This window comes from Anoplopoma fimbria, chromosome 3 (genome assembly GCF_027596085.1).
Source record: "Anoplopoma fimbria isolate UVic2021 breed Golden Eagle Sablefish chromosome 3, Afim_UVic_2022, whole genome shotgun sequence".
In the NCBI taxonomy this organism is placed as follows: Eukaryota; Metazoa; Chordata; class Actinopteri; order Perciformes; family Anoplopomatidae; genus Anoplopoma; species Anoplopoma fimbria.
This window is the reverse complement of record NC_072451.1, coordinates 16,365,654-16,388,054: the sequence shown is the minus strand read 5'-3', so window position 1 is coordinate 16,388,054 and position 22,401 is coordinate 16,365,654. Positions and strand designations below refer to the sequence as shown.

At 39.8% G+C, this 22,401-nt stretch overlaps 2 protein-coding genes across 2 annotated transcripts in view; both read left to right on the top strand.

Moving 5' to 3' along the window:
* Positions 1-11,661, top strand: part of LOC129113837 (laminin subunit alpha-3-like) — a 54,604-nt gene extending 42,943 nt beyond the window's left edge. The window contains exons 50-77 of the mRNA XM_054626315.1: positions 110-306; positions 500-616; positions 841-995; positions 1,183-1,324; positions 1,455-1,554; positions 1,633-1,749; positions 1,829-1,999; positions 2,156-2,307; positions 2,415-2,606; positions 2,698-2,849; positions 3,019-3,181; positions 3,283-3,410; positions 3,623-3,761; positions 3,882-3,977; positions 4,111-4,265; positions 4,360-4,459; positions 4,575-4,715; positions 4,836-4,966; positions 5,226-5,360; positions 5,501-5,621; positions 8,049-8,182; positions 8,349-8,529; positions 8,659-8,817; positions 8,931-9,096; positions 9,702-9,856; positions 10,025-10,118; positions 10,243-10,362; positions 10,460-11,661. Of these exons, the coding sequence (XP_054482290.1) occupies positions 110-306; positions 500-616; positions 841-995; positions 1,183-1,324; positions 1,455-1,554; positions 1,633-1,749; positions 1,829-1,999; positions 2,156-2,307; positions 2,415-2,606; positions 2,698-2,849; positions 3,019-3,181; positions 3,283-3,410; positions 3,623-3,761; positions 3,882-3,977; positions 4,111-4,265; positions 4,360-4,459; positions 4,575-4,715; positions 4,836-4,966; positions 5,226-5,360; positions 5,501-5,621; positions 8,049-8,182; positions 8,349-8,529; positions 8,659-8,817; positions 8,931-9,096; positions 9,702-9,856; positions 10,025-10,118; positions 10,243-10,362; positions 10,460-10,602 (3,956 nt within the window). The 3' untranslated portion in view covers positions 10,603-11,661. The remainder of the gene's footprint in view (positions 1-109; positions 307-499; positions 617-840; positions 996-1,182; positions 1,325-1,454; positions 1,555-1,632; positions 1,750-1,828; positions 2,000-2,155; positions 2,308-2,414; positions 2,607-2,697; positions 2,850-3,018; positions 3,182-3,282; positions 3,411-3,622; positions 3,762-3,881; positions 3,978-4,110; positions 4,266-4,359; positions 4,460-4,574; positions 4,716-4,835; positions 4,967-5,225; positions 5,361-5,500; positions 5,622-8,048; positions 8,183-8,348; positions 8,530-8,658; positions 8,818-8,930; positions 9,097-9,701; positions 9,857-10,024; positions 10,119-10,242; positions 10,363-10,459) is intronic.
* A 1,701-nt stretch (positions 11,662-13,362) lies between these two features.
* On the top strand, positions 13,363-21,961 carry LOC129116030 (tetratricopeptide repeat protein 39C-like). The gene is made up of 14 exons (XM_054627151.1): positions 13,363-13,820; positions 15,364-15,412; positions 17,097-17,225; positions 17,401-17,515; positions 17,704-18,094; positions 18,485-18,653; positions 18,771-18,864; positions 18,948-19,055; positions 19,146-19,255; positions 19,343-19,466; positions 19,573-19,670; positions 19,884-19,988; positions 20,088-20,126; positions 21,385-21,961. The coding sequence occupies exons 1-14, from the start codon at positions 13,675-13,677 to the stop codon at positions 21,475-21,477; spliced, it is 1,770 nt and encodes a 589-aa protein (XP_054483126.1). The 5' UTR covers positions 13,363-13,674; the 3' UTR covers positions 21,478-21,961.
* The last annotated feature ends 440 nt before the right edge of the window (positions 21,962-22,401 follow it).

Sequence of the window (22,401 nt, the reverse complement as noted above, 5' to 3'; positions counted from 1 at the left end):
CTCCAAAGTTGCTTTACCAAAGCACTGCTGTTGTTGTTGTTTAAAAAGTGAAACATCCCTGCAGACTGGTCAGAAACTTATCCATTTACCTATTATTTCTATTTTCTAGTGCTTGACTACATCAAGGCTAATGTAAGTAAGCAGTACGACCAGAATGAGTTTGCAGCAGAAAAGCTGCGGGGCCTTCTGAAGGGTTACGAGGCCAAGCTGAAGGACCTGGATAAGGCTCTCAAGGAGGCAGTGGACTTGCTGCGAATGGCCAACGCCCAGAATGGGCTCAATGCCAAGACACTGGGAGATCTGCAGGTATTAACTTGCAACTCAACTAGTAAATCAGAGAAACACAAGGGCTTCTTGATTTGTTTAATAAAAAAACAATGCATTAATGATGGTATGTACTGTATAGTCGTTTATAAGTGAAGAATGACTTGTAGGTAATTATTGCTATTAACGGTTATTCCACAGTTATATTCTTAACGGACGCATGTGCTCCCTACAGAAACGTATTGAAGAACTAAAAAAGGAGCGGGAGACCGTTGAGGACCAAATCACCCTGGCGAAAAATGAGCTGCAGAAAACAGAAGATTTGGGGGAAATGCTATCTGACAGCAAAACCGTATGTTCGGCAAACTGTAACTTGCCTGCAATTTTCTCTGTACTCAGCATGGGCCACACAATTACAGACTGTAGCTATGTAACACAAAAACGCCTCATCTCTGATCTCACACGAGCGAGCTGTCAGGTCCCAACATGCTGTCCGCTCAGATAACAATCCCAGTTTTTGATTTGTTGTTGTTACGAAAAAAACTCCACCCATTCACCTGTACTTCTCCTCTACAGGAATATGAACAGCTGGCAGCACAGATGGATGGTGCTAAGACTGACTTGACCAAGAAGGTGAATGAGATTACCAAGGCCGCTGCCAAGGAGGACATTGTGGAGGCTGCAGAGAAACATGCTAAGAACCTTGACAAGCAGGCAAAGGAACTTGAAGAGTAAGTCCTTTGCACATATACTAGAGACACACTATCTCTATTATAACGGGGTCTAATGAGTGGGTTTAAGCACAACTTTGTCCCTTGTATATGCTAAGTAAGCTTTCCAGGCTGGTTAAGTGCTAGTCAAGCATAGTGTGTAATTTGCATCTGTTCTCCATGTGCCCTTTGTTATCTTGTATTACAGTGCTGTTAAGAACGCAAGTGGACGGACTGAGGTGCGGAACGCCAAAGACGCTATTCAAGCTTACAAGAACATCACCGATGCAATTAAGGCTGCTGAGGCTGCAGCTAAAGAGGCCAAAGGTGCAGCAGACAGTGCCTTGAATGTAAGCCGCAGACCTTAGAAATTAAGTAACTGCACACTCTTCTTGGAATTATATGCAATTCATTAAGTATCAGTGAGAATATTTTAGCATATTGTTTCACTTTAACCAAATAGTTTTTCTCTTCCTTTAGAATGTAGAAAAACAGAAGCTCCCACAAAGAGCAAAAGACCTGAAAGAGACTAGTGATGAGCTACTCAAGAATGCACAGGAGGCAGAGGAAGACCTTCAAGGTATTCAGCCCTACTATTAAACAGTTGTTTTTAAGATAATCCAAAAGGTGGTCACTAATTCCTATTTTTCTGTAAAAGGCACTGAAGTCGATGTTACTGACTTGGAGAACCGCCTGAAGGAGGCTGACAGGAAGAAGAAAGCTCTTCAGAAAGACCTGCTTGATGCACAGAACCAATTAAACAGCATCAGGCCAGGTAGAACAAGTGAAGGCATTATAGCATAGTCTACTGCCAGGGTTCATATTTCCCCTAATCATTATTTTTTTCAAATCAGATGACATCACTGATATGATTGATGAAGCCAAGAGGAAGGCAACTTCAGCCAATAACACTGCCACTACAACTATGGACAAACTGAATGCCATAAAAAAGGAAATAGGCAAAATCAGTGTCCCTACCGGAGACTCCAACCTGGGCAATGTGCTGGATGATGTAGATCAGTCAGGTGAGAGGCCTCGCGTCACATTAGGCAATACTTTTGTTTCTTTGTTTGGTACAGAATAAACATTTTTTATGTTATATATTTTGAAGATTGAAAGTAAAGTACTGCACTTTTTTACACATCAAAATTTTCTTTCTCTGGCTCATCTTCTATTTCTAGTGAAGAACTTGCTGAAAGCCATCCCATCTCTGAATGATAAGATCTCAGAGGTGGAGAACCTGACCTCGGAGTTCTCACCCATTGGCAACGTATCAGAGAACATTAAGAAGATCAAAGAGCTCATTGAACAAGCCCGGGATGCAGCTAACATGGTGAGGTCCCACTCTGTAAATACATCCATGACTAAGACCAAATCAAACCAATGTGTTCTCTATTTTTCCTTATTTGGTCTAATTCCCTTTTTTTGTGTTTTCTCCAGCTTGGGATCCCGATGATGTTCAAGGGCGATGGCTACGTGGAGATGCGTGCACCAAAGAATCTGGAGGATCTGAGGGCCTACACGTCCCTGTCTCTGTCGCTGCAGAGAAATGGCTCCCAGAGGGGTGATGGAGGACGTAGACGCAGACAGATCAGCGGAGACATGTTTGTGTTGTATCTTGGCAGTAGAGATGTAAGTGACTCAAAATGCATGTGAATAGAATAATATAAAGATTTAGTTTGTAGTGATTGTACACAGGGCATTAACAAACTGTTTCTTATAGTCTTCTAAGAACTACATTGGTATGTCTCTGAGGGGCAACAAGCTGCGCGGTGTGTACAAGCTCAACGGAGTCGAGTATGAGATGATAACAGGTTCCATCACCAACTCCTTGTCTGAGGCAGAAATCGTTTTCGATAAAGTGCATCTACACAGGTAAACTGACAGCATAATTGAGTTGTAAATCCCCTCTTTTCAGTGTTGTGTGTTTAATTTCATGTTCGCTCCTATCTGTTGGGACTCACTACAAAGCGTTTAGTGAAAAAGACCAAGGGAATTTGTGAAGAATGTGAATGTTGTAAATTTTTTCCCTCTTCCAATTTAGAATTTACCAAGATGCAATCATGACCCATGAGAAAACTGACACCTCAGGCAAAAGCATTCAGTTAATGAATGACACCAAACAAGGAAAGGAGATGAAGAACCTCCTGGACCTCAGTCCCGACGATGTTGTTTTCTACGTTGGCGGCTACCCTAGCACCTTCACTGTAAGCAACAAGGGGAATAAGAACAGCAGTACTATAGATATCTTTATTGTCAACTACAATGGGTTTTATTAATACCTTTTCTCTGCTTTGCTTCTCCTCAGCCGCCAACTTCTCTCAAGTTACCCAAGTACCGGGGCTGCATTGAGTTCACCTCTGTTAACGACAAAGTCATCAGTCTCTACAATTTCCAAAAGGCAGAGAGAGTCAATCCGGATACTCCATGCAAGAGGTTTGTCCTACTATGATTAGTGTTGACTAAACTCAAGATGTTTGTGAACAATAAACATGCTTCTATGCCTTTTCTGTGGCATGGATAGAAGAGGGGAAATTCTTTTGAGATTGTTGAAGTGACAAACATATGAGCAGATGCTATCTGTCTTTAAGTTAAGACATTTATTCAGAATCAGATTTTTGAAATATAATTTTCTTCCCTCTTACCAGATATAAACCTCATACGGACTGGGGCTACTACCAAGGCACGGGATATACCAGAGCAGTTAGAAACAATCCAACTGAGAATCTCCAGCTCAGTATATTAACTCGTTCAGTAACGGGTCTGTTGTTATACTTAACAAGTGAGGTAAATCATTGTTTCTTTTATCATTTGTGTCTATAAAAACGTTCTGTTTAATGAATGTTGAGTAGAATTATGTGTATTTCCATGCAAGAATTTTATTACTCTTTTTCCCCCACAACATAGAATGATTACTTCACTGTGACGATGGAGAAGGGCGTCATTGTCATACGTAGTAATTTGGTACAAGGTCCAGCTACAGAAAACGTGAAAGTATTCCCGGTAAGAAGCTTATTTTCTGTCTTCCGCAATCACTCAGGTTCTTCCTTGACAATTACCATGACTCAACCGGATAACATTTGTAAATCAAGAATCCTTAATTCAACCTCATCTTGCTTCTCTGTCCTTTCCTCAGACAAGTGACCCGAAAGATATAGACTTCATTATTCAAAGGGGGGTTTTAATTGTCCGCATGCATGGTACTACACTGGCAAGAGTCAACGTTAAGTACAACACCATGGCGATTACAAAATTCTATATTGGTGGTGCCCCACAACACTTGAGGGAACGGTATGCTATCAATTTCCACTTAACCATTTTATGTTGCAAGGTAGATGGTCAACCTTTTCAAACTTTATTGAGAGTATTTTGTTCCTCTTCACAGAGATAACATCACCATACAGGGATTCAAAGGATCTTTGCATAGCACTGCAACGGTTGACCAGCAAGTGGGCGTCATCAGAGGTCGTCCCAGTAACTCCTTGGTAGGACGATGACCTCTGCATCCCAAACCAGTTATTCATATTGTTGACCAAAAATACACTTTTGGCTTTTGTGTTTACTCATTATCTAATGTATGAAGTGCATGTTCTTGTCCAGGTTACTCGTAAAGCAGAGCTCAGCTTGGGGAGCTCCCTGTCATCTGACCTCAAAGGCTTTAGTCTGGCCAATGATGTTACTGTCTCCCTCGGATTCAAGAGTACAGAGAATGAGGGTCTCATTCTGCAAAACAAACAGCTGGTCAGTCCTTACATTCATTTTGAAATGTCATGTTTTAATTGTGACTTTATGAGATGGGAGTTGTGTGAGACAACAGGTAGAACTTGGTCAGATTTTAAAACCTTTTTTTCTGTTCTCCAGGCTAATGGGATCAGTCTTGCATTGGAAAATGGCCATGTGACACTCCGTTTCACCAATAAGATGTGGAAATCAAACAAACAATATCACGATGGCCAGTGGCATTATTTGACTATAACCAGAAGAGGTGGAAGGTATGAAAGAGGCAACATTTTTTTATATTCATAATTGTGATATCCATACATATGTAACAATGTTGTGACAACCATACACATTGGTCTAGTGGTTTGGTGTTTTTTTAGCAGATATATGGGCTCAGTTTCACACAGAAAATAAATGAACAGTGACACCCATTGCCCAGCAGTAGGAACAGCTGTAAAATACGATTGAAAATCAAATCAACAAACTCTAAGGCTAGTGTAAATAAAAAACTATGGTGATTTTTCATAACAGCGTCGAGCTGGTTATAGATGACGAAGACAGGGGTCAGGAGCAGAGTGGCAGCATTTCCATACCTAACACAGCCGGCCTCTTGTACCTGGGAAGAGACAAGTTCAAAGGATGCATTTCCAACCTCTATATGAGACGGTAAGATTTTCTAGCTTTTCGTTGCATAGCTGCATCTTTATGAATTACCCAAAGATTTGTGTACATCTTTTATTTTTTGAAGTTGCACGGTGATTGTTTGCGTGTTTTTATATTATATTTGTTATTGGTTGCGTTTGCAGGCCAGCCAGTGAGTACCAGGCTGAAGACCTCAGCACCTTCGATGGTACCGGAGATTATTTGCTGGATGAGTGTACTGCTGACACTTTTCCTCAACTGATGCTGGACCGGCTCTCTAAGAAGGTGAGTGTTTGTTTATTGTTGCTTTAAACGAGTGGAAAAATTGAGATTTGGATTAAATAATCAGAACTTATTTTCAAAGCTTGTCAACTTGGTTCTCTTTCATTTGAATTAAGTGACATTATTGTCAACAACTAGAGAAATCCATCTTATTTAAAGGTAAAACTAGCATGTACATTATGATCATGGTGACTCTATGATTAATTTCCTTCACAAGCAGTAAGTCATACCCATCTTTATCTTTCCCTGTTGTAACTGTGTTCATACATTTGAAAGGGCAAATTAATAATCACACAGTGTTTGTCTTATGTTGACATTGTTTACATGATATTTTGCTGCCTTATTTCCAGAGATGAAGAAGGAGGAGCCCTAAGAACGGCTGATGCTGACAAGAATCTAGTATTGACATGAAAAAACTGTCAGCTTGCACCACAATGTTCTGTTGCTTACGCATTCATCTGCAGTGTACTTAAATAAAAAGTTGCATGGACATTCCCATTAATTATAAAAAATATTAAATGTACTGTATCTCTGTCTATTCTATTTAAAAATCCAGTAATTACAAACAAAAACTTGTGAATAACACGCTTGAAATCAGCTCATGTCTCTTTTCGTTCTTTCATGTAACTCAGTAATGAACCATTTTCTATCATTCATTCACAAGCATGCGCCCTCTTACACACTGCTGTCAGACCTAATGGAAACACTCACAAACATGCCTGATTATAGAGTAATATAAACTTCATCATAACAGTTGATGTCCAATAAACGGGATCTGCATCTCAGTTTCTCACCATTCTCTGGCTCATGGCCCTGTTTTACTTTACAGAATTCATGAGAATATGATTATGACACACTTTGATAATCTACATTTATTGACAAATTATATATTTTTAAATTGAATGCATATCAAATGGAAACCCTTGCTGTTGTGGGCCATTGAAGCCCTGTGAGATTGTATTACATAAATAAACTCTTCTTGTCTTATCAACCGAAACTAAATTTGTACCACCTCTTGAAAATGAATGGGATCCTAGCAATAGGGTTGAGAAACATTGATCTACATTATAATAAATGATGTAGCCATTGGGAAGTAAGGAGGCCTTTCCTGAGATGAAATGTTGGTATTTCACAGCTACGGTAGACCTCACGATGAAATATGCGAGGCATAGAGGAGCTTACTGTGTTCAGACACATTATCAAAGCATGATTACATCATTTCTTCAAATCTCTGTGGATCTTGCATGCCGACCATGGTATACTAAGCTCTATTCTTTTGATTTGAAGCATGGGATTAACAGAGGCCATATCATCAACGCAATCCATTCTCCAACAACCACTGACCGACATTAAATAATGAATAGTGGATTCTCAGCTGCTGCATAAGTTCAAACAAGTAAAAAATCCCTTGACCAGTCTGGACTTAATAGATAAATTTAACCAAAGGAGTAACGGAAAGGAAAAACACAGACGAGACGTTAGATTCGTATCATACTATCACACAGGATTTAACACTGTGTGTAAGGGGATTTTTTTGGACTCTCTCATCCATCACTGGTGTTTTCTATTATATATGGACTACGGGAGCCATTTAAAAAATGTCTTTAAATCTGTGTACAGTTTAATAAACTCTCCAACTCTATTACAATTTCCTTCCCGTTGACATCACTCATATCATAATTAATAACAATAAAAACACACCACTGAGTAAACAGAAAGTTGGAAAAACCTACATGAAACCAAAACAAAGCATCTTATATGTGTTGTAGTTGTAATTACAAAATCCACACTGACCCGCCAGTAATCATCATTACTAACTACACAAGTGATGAAACATTACTACCAGGCCGCACTTGGCTATTTGTCTAAACTATTAGTTGGTTGTTAACTATGTTTTATACACCTGATCTGCGTTACAACAAATTTTTATCTCCAATATCTCTTGACTTTCGTTTAAGTCATTTAGAAGCAAAAAGTATTCTCTATCTTCGCAATTAGGAATGTTTGCTGGTTTTCTCAGTCTTCTGTGATAGTAAACTGAATATATTTGGGTTTTGGTCCGTTGGATGACTATTTGTTGACATTATTTTTGTCGATTAAACAACAAAAAAATACACAGAAGATTCGATACTGAAAAGTATTGCTAGTTGAATACTTCATTTATCAGTGAACGTGTTCTCACTTGCATACAAGACATTGTCTGTTTGTGGCGCACCATTTTGAAAAAGTATACATTGTATTTTATATATTTCTCTGATTGTAGTCATTCTAACCACTATATATTGTTGTATGCTTCGATCTTTATTTACTGATAATAATAAGTGGAACCCCTTTGGAGACATCCCCGAAGATGAGCGAGCAAGCAATGTTTTGAGGGCCAACTCTGTACCCTGTGCTAAGTGTCTCCTCTGTTTGTTTGTGCTCTTTTAGGATGTTGTGATGGAAGCGATAAATGAGACTCTATCAGCATGTGCATTACCTGCCTTGAATCAAAATGCTTATCGCATGGGCGGCCCTGTTAGCAGCCTGAGCTACAGCCTTCCACCACAGGTCCTGCAGCCCAGGCAAGTGCACATGCACGCACACACATGAAACTTTCAGTGGAAGATTTATAAATGAATTGTGGTCGGCTGAGTCTGTTATCTCAGGAATTATGCTAGAGTTATAGAGCCCACACAGAACACACACAAACACTCAAGTTGATGTCTTTCCTTTTTTTATCCTCTCCAGGCCCCACTTTTCACTGGATGTCAGGACTCGTGCTCCTGAAGGCCTGCTGTTCTTTGCTGCTACCAGAGGAGGGCGCTCTCATCTAGCTTTATATCTATCCAAGGGCAGAATCAGACTGTCTGTGGGCAAACAGAAGGAGATCTTCAACAGGGAGAAGTACAATGACGGGAAGTGGCACTCGGTCAGTGGACTCACATGATGCTAATCACATGTTCATCATGCTGCTACCATGGAATCACTCAATGCCCTTCAAGAGCAAAGTTGAATGTTTTGTCATTATTTATGTGTATGGTGTATATGTTTCCTGCAGGTCATTTTCAGTTTGGAGAAGAAGAGATTTCGATTGGTTGTAGATGGGATCAGAGCCCAGGATGGTCTGCTGACAAATGCTGAGTTGACATCCATGCAGCAATTTGTGTCACCTGTGTACCTGGGCAGTTCCCCAGAGTCCCTTCACAGAGAGCTGAAGGTAATAAAGTAATAAATAAGTACTCCATGGCGAATGCACACTGTCAAACAAATTGTTCACAAAGTCAAATATCTAATATTTTTGTAATTCTTTTTTTTTCTTTTTACTTTTAGTTGAAGGCCCTTCCAAAGCAAAGTGTGTTCGGCTGTATCCGCAATTTTAAAATGAATGGAGCACCAATGTCAAATCCAACCGCAAACCACGGTGCTGGACCCTGCTTTGAGGGACAGACACAAAGAGGGGCTTATTTCTCAGGGAATGGAGCACATGTCATTATCAGTGAGTCCATCTCTCTGATAACAAACAAACTTTTCTGATGACCATAATGATCTCTATCAGCTTCTGTTGGCCATCCGTAGGAATTGCAACCGCATCCACACAATTTCTATTTATAATATGTGAAAAATAAACACAGAATTTTCCTTGAAAAAACCCTGAAAAACTTGAAAAACAAACAGAGGTCCATTGAGGCCATGTCATTATTTTTGAAATATGTATTGTACATATTTGTTAAATTTCCCATATGCTTGTAATGTACAAACATGCGGGAATACAAATTTTTAACATTTTTGCATGTTAAACTTACCTTCTGACCAGTGTGCTGTAAAATACACATTAGATATTCATTGGAATTGATTAATTAAAGAACCCTGTCTCCATGTTTTCTATAATAAGTATTAGATAGCCCTTTCAAAGAGACTTCCATGTCAATTAGTTTCATGTCAGTTACTTCAAAGAAACTATGAGACCCATAAGAAAGAGTCTCCATGACATGTTCATTTCATGGCTGTCTCGTAATTATTTGGATACTGACGGTCTAAGTTATGATATATTTTTACTTCTCCCATGATGACAACCATGGTGATATCTATTTTGTATTTCAGATGACTCTTTTATTCTGGGCTCCAGCTTTGAGCTGCTGTTTAATATTCGACCGCGTAGCCCGACTGGACTCCTGCTACATGTTGGTGATTCCAGCTGGAACCAATATGGACCTACAATGGGGCACTACCTCACTGTCTACATGCTCAGAGGAGAGGTGAGGCCAAAATATTAAGTAGAGACAGTCTGTGTCTTTGTTTAGAGGACTTTAACATTACAGAGCAGATCTTACATTTAACTTAGACTGAAAAGGTATCTTTACTTAAAGTGTGTTCCTTATCCATGTGATTGAAAGCACTGTGTTTGAACATGCTCCCATTTACAGGTAGTGGCACAAGCAAACAATGGCAAAGGGGAATTCAGGGTGTCGGTGAAGCCAAAAGCTTCTTTATGTGATGGAATTTTTCATAAAATTTCAGGTAAATGGACACAGTCACTTCATGAAAGACATCATTCAAGACAAACTAAAACTACTGTTAGAATGTATTAGGATACTGGTATAAATCATCTTTTGCAATAAGTCGCTGTCCATGTGTCTTCTAGTGATCAAGAGGAAAAACGTTGTGCAACTGCACGTGGACACAGTGGACAATTACAAGATTGGACCACCTTCGTCCACTATAACTTTGACCAAAGACTCATTGTATGTGGGTGGCATTCCTGGTGAGTATTAATCTGTTAATCTGAGAGTTAATCTAGTTGTTTTCATTTTTGTTAAATTTAATCATACATATTCACCCCATGTACCTTTCTGCTGCAGAGATGGCAATGCAACAGACGCTCCCCGTTACGTCTTCCTTTGTGGGCTGCATCCAGGATATGAGGATCAACAGTGACTCGGTCTCGTTTGACAGGCTGTCCGATGCGTTCGGTCCGGTCAACCTCAAAGAGTGTCCAGGATGAACGTCTCACTGCATTATCATGAAACAAACCTTGGGACCACGTCCACCGGAAACCATGTGCAATCTGTAACCAAGACAGAGAATGTGTTTGTGTGTAAGAATGTAGATTTTATGAGGTGTGTGTGTGTGGGGGGGTCTGTGTGTCAAATAGATATATGAGCAGCAGCTTAAAGGTTCCTAATATTTGCTGCTTGGTTCAACATGTCTGTATTTATTCTGTGATAAAATCATGATCAGGGCACCACTTCGACAGTTGTTTTACAGTTTGATGTGTTGGTCCATTGATTTTCTGTCGACAATCAAATGCTTCTGAACATGCTTGTGATTGGTCAGGGCTGCAGTAGGAGCAACCCAGCACTTTAAGAAAACAAATGATGCCTTTTTGATGGTGCTTTAATGTAGATCAACATTGTTAGTTTTTTTTTGTGTGGAAAGTTTATACTAGAATAATTATGTTTACACCCACTGTGCTCAATTCAGTGACATTTCAGGGGATGCCCAGCAGTTTTATATATATATCCACATGCCAGCATATATAATTCTGTATTTCAACTTGTTAATAGTAATGGAGTCTTCCCAAAGGCCATGAAATCACACGGTTATCACCATACTGTATTTCTGTTGTTCTAAATGAATTCTCCATTTGGCATTCCTTTTCAATTCGAGGATGAACTGTGTGGCTGTTAATCTCAGTTACACAAGAAAACAGCATGCAGTGTGTGGAGCATTGTCTATGTGTTGAAAATCAATGTAGATGCCATTAGCGTCTAATAAGTCTCACCAGTTATATTTGGGACCATTTAGTCCATATTACCATGTATTAGATGTATTTAAACTCCCCAGCAAATGTTTCCTTACCTGTTTTATATATTTGTGAAAAGTGTGTGACAAATGAAAAAATATGCATGATGATTGGACATGATGATTTTTACATGCATTCCTGTCTTGTGACCACTGATTTGTAGGCCAATTTGTAATTAATCTTCTTTATAAATATTTCTCAGTGCCAGTATTTTTGAAAAATATATTTTGTCTTGGGATCATGCATTTTTTCTGACATCTGGGGAATAAATGTTGAATTATACTCACTGATTTCTCATTTTGTTGGATGCCTTTTACCCTGACTCCCATCTCCTCGTGTCTTTTCTTTGCCTCCTCCGCTCGCATCTCAGGTGGAAGGGACTAACAAGCTAGGAGAGGAGGTTAGGAAAGGATACGAGGATGTACACACTGAGAATCTGAACAATCTGAACACATTTTCATGGCAGGCATTTTTACATATCAGGAAAAAGCACAGGGGAAATTGATTTCTGATAGCATTGCATTGATAGCATTGTATCAGTGGTAGCTTTATGAGAGCTGTCATGCATTTTATAACACTACCCTAAAATAAACATTTCTAAAATGTGTCCATTATAAAGTACAACATATAAATATACGTATTTTTTCATCAGTGATCCTTCATTACATTACAGTCATTTAGCAGGCGCTTTTATCCAAAGCGACTTACAATCAGTAGTATATTACACATCATTCACCCATTCACACACTGATGACAGGGCTACCATGCAAGGTGCCACCATCAGACTCTAACTAACATTCATGCAACATCCATTCCACACCGATGGCAAGCCTTCGGGAGCAACTTGGGGTTAAGTGTCTTGCCCAAGGACACATCCTCTGATTGGAGAACTACCTTGCTCTCCACTACGCCCGTCTCCCCCACGGCCGCCTTCAACATTGAAATGTGTCACGGTGATACCTGACAACAAAATGTTACAGAACTCTACATTGGAAACTGTGGCATTGGTGGCTCTCGCAGTGCGGTGCCCAATTTCAAAGAAGTGAATCATTGCATTTTCAGATTCAGGTTTCTTACAGTTGTGCTTCCCTTTAGAATCTTGCTGGAGTGTAATTCCCACACATAACATGACAGTTTCAAGTTTTGTGACCAAAGAAATGACTTGTACAGCCTTCTTGTTGTGTATGATATCAGTTCTGATATACTGGAAAAGATATCTACAGGCTTCCCTTTCAATCCCCTCATTCAGTTCACCACCTGTTTCTTCATCCTTTTGAGGCTTTGGCATTTTTCTCTTTTTTGCAGGACTGTCCTAACACCACACTACCTGAAACAGAAAACAACCACATTAACTTTGCTGTGGGAAAAAAAAAGCACAAACGTAATCCTAAACCTCATACTTTATTATTATTATTATATTTACTTAATTTAATTTCTTAATTAATTTCGAATCCATGTAAATAAAGTAGTCATTCTTCAGGCTATGTTACATATTTCATGGAAAAAAGAGGTACATCTTATGAAATGTGTAGTTAGTCCATGTGTTGCCACTGCCAGTAATAGATAACATTTGTAGAGATGCTAATCAACAACCTTTCCGAAAAACTTAATCTGAGCTGTATGTTTTAATGGTTAATCATCAAATAATCAGATTCAATGAGAATGCTTTATTCTGGTTTAGGCATAGTTTTGAAAAAAGTGTGTTAAATAAATCGAGTGATAATACACAGACGGATACCACCGCTGAAATGCTATCATATGTTTTCTATGGGGCTTTATCCCTAATGTGATGGATTGGAACATTTTTACTTACTAGGAAATTATATAAAGTATATTTACTGCTTAAAGATGCGGGAGAATATACAAACAGGGGCATGTAACGTATTCACAGCTCCTCCCATTGACTGACTCTATCTCGGTTCATAATGTCTTAGTCGCGTTCGGTGTCTGATAAGAAAGCTGATAATTCCGGTAGTACCCGAAGGCAGCACGTTTCCTGTCTGCACACTAGCACTGACAGCCACCGGCCGGGCTGCAGAATACGGAACAACCAGCGACAGACGCGCTGGTGAACGGCTAGTAGTTCTCCGTGTGTCATTTGGACCTGTTCGCGTGTCAGTCTCCTCGTACCACAATACGAACATGACTGCGTTTGCTCCAAACTGTTCTGCCTGCGAGTAGATTTAACGAGACACACCGCTCCCCGTCTCCCCGTCTCCCCGTCCGCGGCCGCTGTCAGCTCTTCTCCTCCCGGTGTCGCGGATAACCCAAATGGCGGACCCAACAGAACCAGCCCCGGGGCGCGTAGCGGATGAGAAGACGGAGGACATCAACGAGGCAGAGATGGCACTGAAAGGAATCAATATGCTGCTCAACAATGGATTCAAGGAGAGCGACGAGCTCTTCAGACTATACAGGTCTGTGAGTGTCCAGAGACAATGAGCAGGGGAAACATTTCACTGATCGATACTTAATATATTCTCTACAGGGGGGGGTGTTACACATTGTTGAGTTATTGTGACCAAACTACTTTAGTCCAAGTAGAAGTCAGGATCACATGTATTATGTTCAGCACTTGCTTTGCTTTGCTTTGCTTGCAAATCCAAAACCCTCAACATCCTTGTCTGGTGGAGCACCATATGATCAGGTCACAAGCTAGTTTCAATACCCTGGGCACATATCCACACCCAGTGTGTGACTTGTGAAGCTCAAACAGTCTAATGACTTTATTATAATGATAATAATAATAATAATAATAATAGTAATAATAATAGCTATTTTAATGTGGTGGCAGGTTGCTTCAAGTGCTGTTCCATCAATCTGTGTAAAATATGCAAATGTTTTCAGAGAAGAAAATCTGAACAGGTTATCATTCCTCTCATGCCATCATCATCTTGAACAGGTTTGTGTTAAATGTCTTGTCTTGGCCAAGCTAGTTTGCTCACACCACAACCACTTGTAAATTACTGGATGGTTGCACGCATCTATCTATGCTTGTTCTCCATATCTAAATTGATCAAGTAATTAATTATGCTTATGTAAATACTAAGCTAGCTAATAATCCAGTGGTTCCCATGCTGAGAAGTCATCCAGAGGCTATATGAGACAATTTACAGGATTTTTGCTGAATAATATTATTTCTTTCACATTCAAATTTCCCCTTTTTATTGTGTGAATTACCTTTTTGTTTTAGGGTGACCTCATTTTAAACAACCTGCTAAGGGTCACAAGTACACATATCTTTGTGTGAAGGGGTCCCCACACACTCGGACCGTAGTCCACGTGCTGGTTGCAGGACTTTGAATACTTTCAGCCCTGCTAGGATGTTATTATAAACACTGATTATCTTTAGGTAAAGGTTGGCTTTCGACTTGAATGCTGACGCCACAGAAGGGCAAACCCTACGTGTCCTGGCCCCTGGTGAAAGATTAAATGTCACAGTCACTAATTGCGTTTAGCACTAGGTGTCATCCTGTTTTCGATTGCACAACAGCAACAAAGATGGAGGGAAGTGAAATATGCATTACATACCGACTGAGGATGACTTTGCGTATAGACTAGTTTCCTGATAAGGTTTTCCTAGGTCTCCTAAGGTGGCTCTGTGTGTTGCATTATGGGTGTAGGAGAAAATATCCAAGATGATTTCCACATTCCTGTTAAATCAAGTTTTGTCTTTTGACTGACTGTCATCTTGAACCTCAACTTGTTCATGTCTTCACAGTGAATCCATCTAGTGCTTGAAACCGGCTTGACACATTTTTGTCACTCCACCCATAATCTTCTTTGTTGGCATCTACATCTGTTACCTGCACACACACACACACACACACACACACACACACACACACACACACACACACACACACACACACACACACACACACACACACACACACACACACACACACACACTTACACTTCCCTTACTGACATGTCCCTGTTCTTTACCCTCTGTTTCAGGAAACACAGTCCTCTGATGAGTTTCGGGGCCAGTTTCGTGAGTTTTCTGGTGAGTTATGAAGCAACATCCTTTTGCAGCACTCTATTGTTTTACTTAAAGGTCCAAATGCTGACAAAACAATTAGTAAATTCCACTTTAAAAAGCACTGCGGTTTCACAGTAAGGTTCAAGGAATTACCCTTATGTTCCTGGCACAAAGCCAGACTTATTGTTTCTCGCACAAAAATAGAGGTGTGACTGAATAAATTGATGCCTTTTCAATAAGTTAATTGAACTCAATAGGAACAAGAGGGCGTTGTCATTTAAATTGATTGGGGGTGCAACCAACCCAAATATGCAACTAAAGCATGTTCAAAGATTACCCTTCAAGTTTGAAATAAAAAAAACTTTTGAGTCTAATATCCAGTAGTCAATCAACAAACTCTTATTCACCTCAAAATTGTCATCAATCTATAAAATGTCCTCTCCATTTATTTGAACAGTGTAAAAAACATGACATGACCACATACCTTGAGAAATGATAACCAATTAATAAACCCATCAATTTAGAGGTGTTATAACTTGATTCATTAAATTAGATAAAGAAAATTATAATTATAAAACTAAAGAATAAAAAAAAGTTGATTTGCTAATTAAAAAATCTGTTTACTCATTCTTTCTTTAAGTGATCAATAATGGAATTTTGATATAGTATTAGTTAAATATGATTGATTAATTAATTAAACCTTTTTGTGATCAGCTCTCTTTTTAATTAAGAGTTGTATGAGTAGTGTGCCGCCTAAAGATTAAATCAGGGTTCCCACGTGTCATGGAAAACACATGGAAATCCAGAGAAATAGTCAAATGTCCTGGAAAACCTTGTGTTGTTCTGGAAATTTTTTTATCTCCTATTTTCTTTTAACTGAGAATTGACTACTTGTCTATCTATCAGAGTTACCCAAAATGGATCACAATGCCTTCTGAATGTCAAGTTATGTTCAGGATCATATTAACGTTCAAATGGTAATGTAAGTTTTTGGACAATAGCATTTTGAACCGACTGTTATGTTTTGGAAACGCTGTGAACGCATCCCTAAGTCACGACACATGGTAGCACAAGTAAGCTAGATGACCTTTCAACGTGAACTCAGATATTATCCCTGAGATGTAAATATTAGTCACTGGTTACTGGAGTAGTTTCCATTATTATATTATTATTATATGATCAATTTGTCATAAATTCTAAGCAAGTCAGAGATGATTTCATTAATAAGTTATCGCTATGATAGACTTCACATCTTTTTAAATCAGACTTCCGAAGAGAGGAATATTGGTTCATTGTGCGATCCCTGTCTGTCGTACCAGCTCGTTCAGTACTGAAAATATCCTGTTAAACTCTTGGAAAACGATCTCTAGGAAAGAGTGGGAAACCCATTTAAATTAAGCTTTATTTAGGTGGCCAAGCTGAAGTGTTTTTGGGTGAGTGCAGTTGGCTTCATGTTGTCTTCAGCAGTTCAAAAAAAAAAGTGTGTGATAAACTGATATCAAAATAAGGAAAATAGCGAACCCCCTACATATTATTTGTTCCTTTTGAAATCTGAAAAGTAAGAAGATTCTCAAGTGAGGTTTTATTTGCCTGATTTCTGAACTCCAAACCTTTCCTTGGCTTGCAAGACTTGTGGATCGCCAGCATTCATTTTGCAAATAGTTGAATGTAAATAACAGGATTATTTATTTGGCTACCTTTTTTGTAGAATGCCATGATGACGTTTGAGGAGGAGAAAATGCAGATGGCCTTTGAGGACCTCAAAGCCACAGAGAGACTGTGTGAGAGTGAAAACACTGGTGTCATTGAGACCATTAAAAACAAGATCAAGAGGAGTGTGAGTAACCTCTGCAACACTTAATTAAACACAGTGTACATTATATATTTATAGAACAAATGTAGTCATTGGCCTGGAAAGTGCCATTTTTATGAGTGACCGTAATGTCCAGGTTTGCTGTTTGTTAGCTTGTCTGTTACATCAGTTTGCAAGTGTGAGGTGTTTGTGTGGGCAGACGGACTCTCAGAGGTCAGGGGTGGCAGCAGTGGATCGACTCCAGAGGCAGATCATCATTGCAGACTGCCAAGTTTACCTTGCAGTGTTGTCTTTCATCAAACAAGAGCTGTCATGTAAGGGAACCACCCTTAGCACTTGTTGGTTAACGCTGCACATTTACTGGTGTGAAATATAAACGCTAATGACCTTATCAGTTCTTAAATCTGAGTTCTAATAATACCAGATGAATATATATACACATTTTATTTTTTAAGGTCATTGGCTTGCGTTTTTCACTGACCTCAGCTTCATCTCCTGGCAGCATACATCAAAGGAGGCTGGATCCTCCGTAAAGCCTGGAAGATGTACAACAAATGTTACAGCGACATCACACACCTGCAGGAGGGCAGAAGGAGACGAGCTTCTGAACAGCGAGGGATGGCGCCTCCATCTCTGTCCTCCTCTGACCCGTCCAACCACAGCCGCTCCTCTTCGCCTGGGCCGAGACTGGACGGCGTCAGCCCAGAGGCTCTGGATCGGCTGAAAGGTGCCGTCAGCTTTGGTTACGGCCTCTTCCACCTCTGTATCTCGATGGTGCCGCCGCACCTCCTGAAGATCGTCAATCTGCTGGGTTTCCCTGGCGACCGCCTTCAAGGCCTGTCAGCGCTCACGTACGCCAGTGAAAGTAAGGACATGAAGGCCCCCTTAGCTACGTGAGTATGTGAGTGACTACGTTTGTGTATCTGTATTTTGGCTGTAGCTTAAACGTGATGGAACTCATGCAGACGTAAACAACATGACAAAGTGATTTCTTATTCCTTGAATACTTCGACAACTATATTTGTACTTAACCCCTTTTTTTAAAACCAAGAGTGGAAATTTTGTCATGGCCACCAAGTAATCTAAATGTTAATTAATTGAACAATCACAACACTACACTTTGCTATTTAGCATTTTTATTTATTTTTGGTTCCCATTTGTAAAATATAGTAAATGTCACATCGACCATTTGGACCAAAATCCATTCAAGTTGCTCTAATTTCATACCACGTGATGTCATCTTTACACTCCCACTCTTTACAGTCTCTGTACTTCCCTCATAGCCTGGCCCTCCTGTGGTACCACACAGTAGTGCAGCCCTTCTTTGCCCTGGATGGCACAGACACGCAGGCAGGCCTGATGGAGGCCAAATCCATTCTTCAACAAAGGGAGGCCATCTATCCGAACTCCTCCCTCTTCATGTTTTTCAAGGGCAGAGTCCAACGCCTCGAGGTGAATATTTGTTAATAATGATAAACTTTATTATCTCTATGGTTCCCATTCTCCTGCCTTGAAAAAGCTAAATATTGCCTCACACTGCAACTCACACCACAGAGTTCCTCTTTCTAGTGCCAGATCAGCAGTGCCTTGACATCCTTCCGGGATGCCTTAGATCTGGCCTCTGACCAGAGGGAGATTCAGCACGTCTGTTTATATGAAATAGGTACGATTTATCCATCTCAGATTTCAAAACCAGTTTCTTCTGCTCTGGTCTGCATCATCATTTCTGATTGTTGAACATTTTAGGTTGGTGCAGCATGATCGAACTGAACTACGGAGAAGCTTACAGGGCCTTTGAGCGACTGAAGACCGAATCCCGCTGGTCCCAGTGCTATTACGCCTATTTAACTGGAGGTGGTAACAGTACAAAAGAAGAAGGCTTTGAGGAATTTTCCTAGTGAGTATGGTGTTTGCTCATAATCCATATTATATTGTGTTGTGTAGTGTGCCAAGGAGCCACAGGTGATCTGGAGGGAGCCATCACTGTTTTCAAGGATGTTGAAAGACTTTTCAAACGCAAGAACAATCAGATAGAGTTGTTCTCCATGAAGAGGGTGAGTATGTGTCCAGTTGATTTTTTTCGTTGCACATTTTTGGTGAAAATACAGTGAGAATAAGCATGTATGCACTTATTTAATCAGGCTGATAAGCTAAGGACCCCCAGTCTATCCAAACAACTCTGCATCCTATCTGTGATTGAGATTCTTTATCTGTGGAAAGCTCTGCCCAACTGCTCTACTGCCAAGCTTACGACAATGGCACAAGGTACTCGATATAAAATGTTTTTATCTGCAAATTAGTGTTTGTGTGTTGTTCTGCAGCCTTGTTTGTTGTCATTGGGAGTTGCATAATTGTATTTCTCTTGTTGTAGTCCTGCAAGGGATTGACGATGCCTCATGTGCAGGCCTGAAAAACCTGCTTCTTGGTGCCATAAACGGATGTCTTCAAAACACCAACGATGCCATGCGGGTACTCCTATGTCAAATTAATAATACACAATGGGGTGTGGAATTATCAGGCAATACAGGATACTGCACTCGTAATTTTAGTTGTACTATGTTTTAGCTAAACAGTATGCTCATCACATAAAGGTCTGTACTGTGGTGATGAAAGCTTTAAATAATAATAATAACTACTAGTGTTTCATGATAGATTTTTTTTTCCCCCCCACTTTCTTTGCAGTTTTTCAATCTGGCTGCAAGAGATGAGGTCGGTCGTCTGAGCAACTCGTATGTGCAGCCCTACTCCTACTATGAACTGGGCTGTGTGCTGCTGAACAGCCCAGAGGCAAGTTTGTGCTTGTTTGTGTGTGTGATGGTAAGAGATACTGTTTCCCTTATCTGAGATGTTGGAGAAGACTCATAAATATTTAATTGTTTTTTCCAGTCTGCAGTGAAGGGCAGAATGCTGATGCTTCAGGCTAAGGTACAGTAGGTTTCTTAATTGCATGGCCTTTTTTTTTTAGCTTTGTGCTGGTTATTGTTTGCTTACTGATTGTGAACTCACTAAATATTTGGTAGCAAGTAGCATGAGTAGTTCTCAGCTAAGATACTTTATTATTAGTTTACCCCCGACAAAGCCTGGGGCTGATCTCTTGGAACAAAACTTAAGCTTATTAAACGTGTTTAGAGCCATGAATATAGTGTCAATACACTCACTACCTGATCACATAATAGCATATCCGGTAAAGTAAAGGCAAGCCAAATGCATGGTTCCCTCTGAAGTCATGAAACTTAGTATATTGGGTCACGACTGGCCACTGAACTGGAGTTACAGAGGGTTGAAGCTTGAAAAATAGCAGCCAACAAACTCCATAGGCCATGAATATAGACTGGGTTTGTGTTTCTTCATGCAAAAATAGGCTCATCTTCCCCTGCTCAGTCACCACATCATGATGCACTGACCAAGAAAATAACTCTCCCAGAGAAGGTAACGTGCTCAGCAATCCTGAGAGTATGCGAACATGTCTACACAAGGAACGACGCTCATTTGCATGGAAAAGCATAGTCCACATCCACGTTCTCAGGGAAAACACGAGAGTGGCTGGCTGAGGCTGTGCCAGGTTCCCGTTACTATGTCCATACGATTAACTGGACTTCCTCTGTTATGCGGCCCAATGTTGACAAACCCAGGAATGTTCTGTGCCCTCCTGAGACCTCATACTAGTCTTAGTAAGGTGTATTTGCATTGACTGAATTCATCATGGAGTCATGCCACAGGGAAGTGGCTTAACATAGTAAGTAATAATGAAAAATTGTGACAAAACAGAGGTGTGGAAGGCTGTTCCAAAGGGCTATGTCAGTTTCTGGCTACACAAGTACAGTAAATGGTATCTGCATTACCTGTAGTGCACTGAGTGCAGCCTCACCCACCTGATTTGCGTTGTGTTTAGTGCAACAGCTCTGATGTTGGTGGGATGGGCAGCTGACATTGCCAGAGCACACTCTGTGCTGTTACTGTAACAGCCAACTCTGCATGCCTTAGCAGATCCAGCAATTTCTGACAGGAGGAGCGGATCAATGGGGTGTCTGCTTCTTTCATGGGTATGCTATGCTGCTACATGATTGGGCAGGGAGTGCATTGATCAGTGTGAGTGTGCTGAATGCAAAGCTTGTTGGAGGACTCAGCAGGAATATAATAACATTTTATTATTTTTGTTCTTTTTTTTTCATGGATTATGCAGGAGGACTATGCCGGCTATGACTTTGAGAACAGGCTTCATGTTCGTATTCATTCAGCTCTCGCCTCAATGAGGGCTGCTGCAGCCCAGCCGTGACAATTGTATCTGCACCTCAGAAAGGACTGGAAACAATGTCTATAAAAAAAATAAAAAAAGCAACAATACCATCAGGTCACTAGTGTTACACTGTTTTTATATGTTTTAATTTATTTCATTTTAGTTTTGGATTCTGAGCCAATACATCATTTGAAAATATGTGCAACATAACCATGGGAGAACAGTTACGGGAGGTATTTCATTTATCTGTTATTGAACTTGAATTTTTATTGTTTAGATGGTTCATTTTAAAACTAAATGCCAGTCAAATCAGATGAAAAGCTGTAAATTAATTTCGAAAAAGCATCCAGAGAGGGAACTATCTTATTTGGAGACAACCCAGGTCAAGTAGAGTTGTGATGTGAAGGCTTTGCTAACCCAGCAGAATAGTTTTTATCGGTGTAAATATGGCTTTCTCACATGTTTTAATAGATATCATGAACACCATGTTGTGAGCGGCCTAGATGCACAGTGCCACTCTTGGCTGTAAACTGTTTCTTATTTATATTGTTTTGTTTTAAGATAATAAAATGGATATAGTAAAACTGAATTTTGTTGTGTCGATTTAACTTGATTAGGCGTACACGATAAATGCAGATAATTCATTGTTCAACAACAAATTACCTTTAACAGTTAACAAATAGCACTTTTTGGTATTTCCAACCTGGAACCTATAAATACACTAGAAAAAGTTTTTTGCAGAACATAATGATGTCAGAGTGAAGATAACCTTTGAGATTATGTTTATGAAATGTCATCACCTCATTTTATCCTATTAGACATTTATGGGATATTTTATTAATATTAGCGTTTGAATTCTTGATATAACATATTTTGTAAGGTCACAGTGAACTTGAGCTTTGACCACCAAAATATAATCTCTTCATACTTGAGTCCAAGTGGAAGTTTGTGCCAAACTACAAT

Excerpts from the sequence above, each read along its gene's own strand:
- LOC129116030 (XM_054627151.1), top strand. The coding sequence starts at position 13,675 with ATGGCGGACCCAACAGAACCAGCCCCGGGGCGCGTAGCGGATGAGAAG. Across the intron at positions 15,413-17,096 it reads CCAGTTTCGTGAGTTTTCTG|AATGCCATGATGACGTTTGA; the intron begins GTGAGTTATGAA and ends CCTTTTTTGTAG. Across the intron at positions 19,056-19,145 it reads TTACGCCTATTTAACTGGAG|TGTGCCAAGGAGCCACAGGT; the intron begins GTGGTAACAGTA and ends TGTGTTGTGTAG.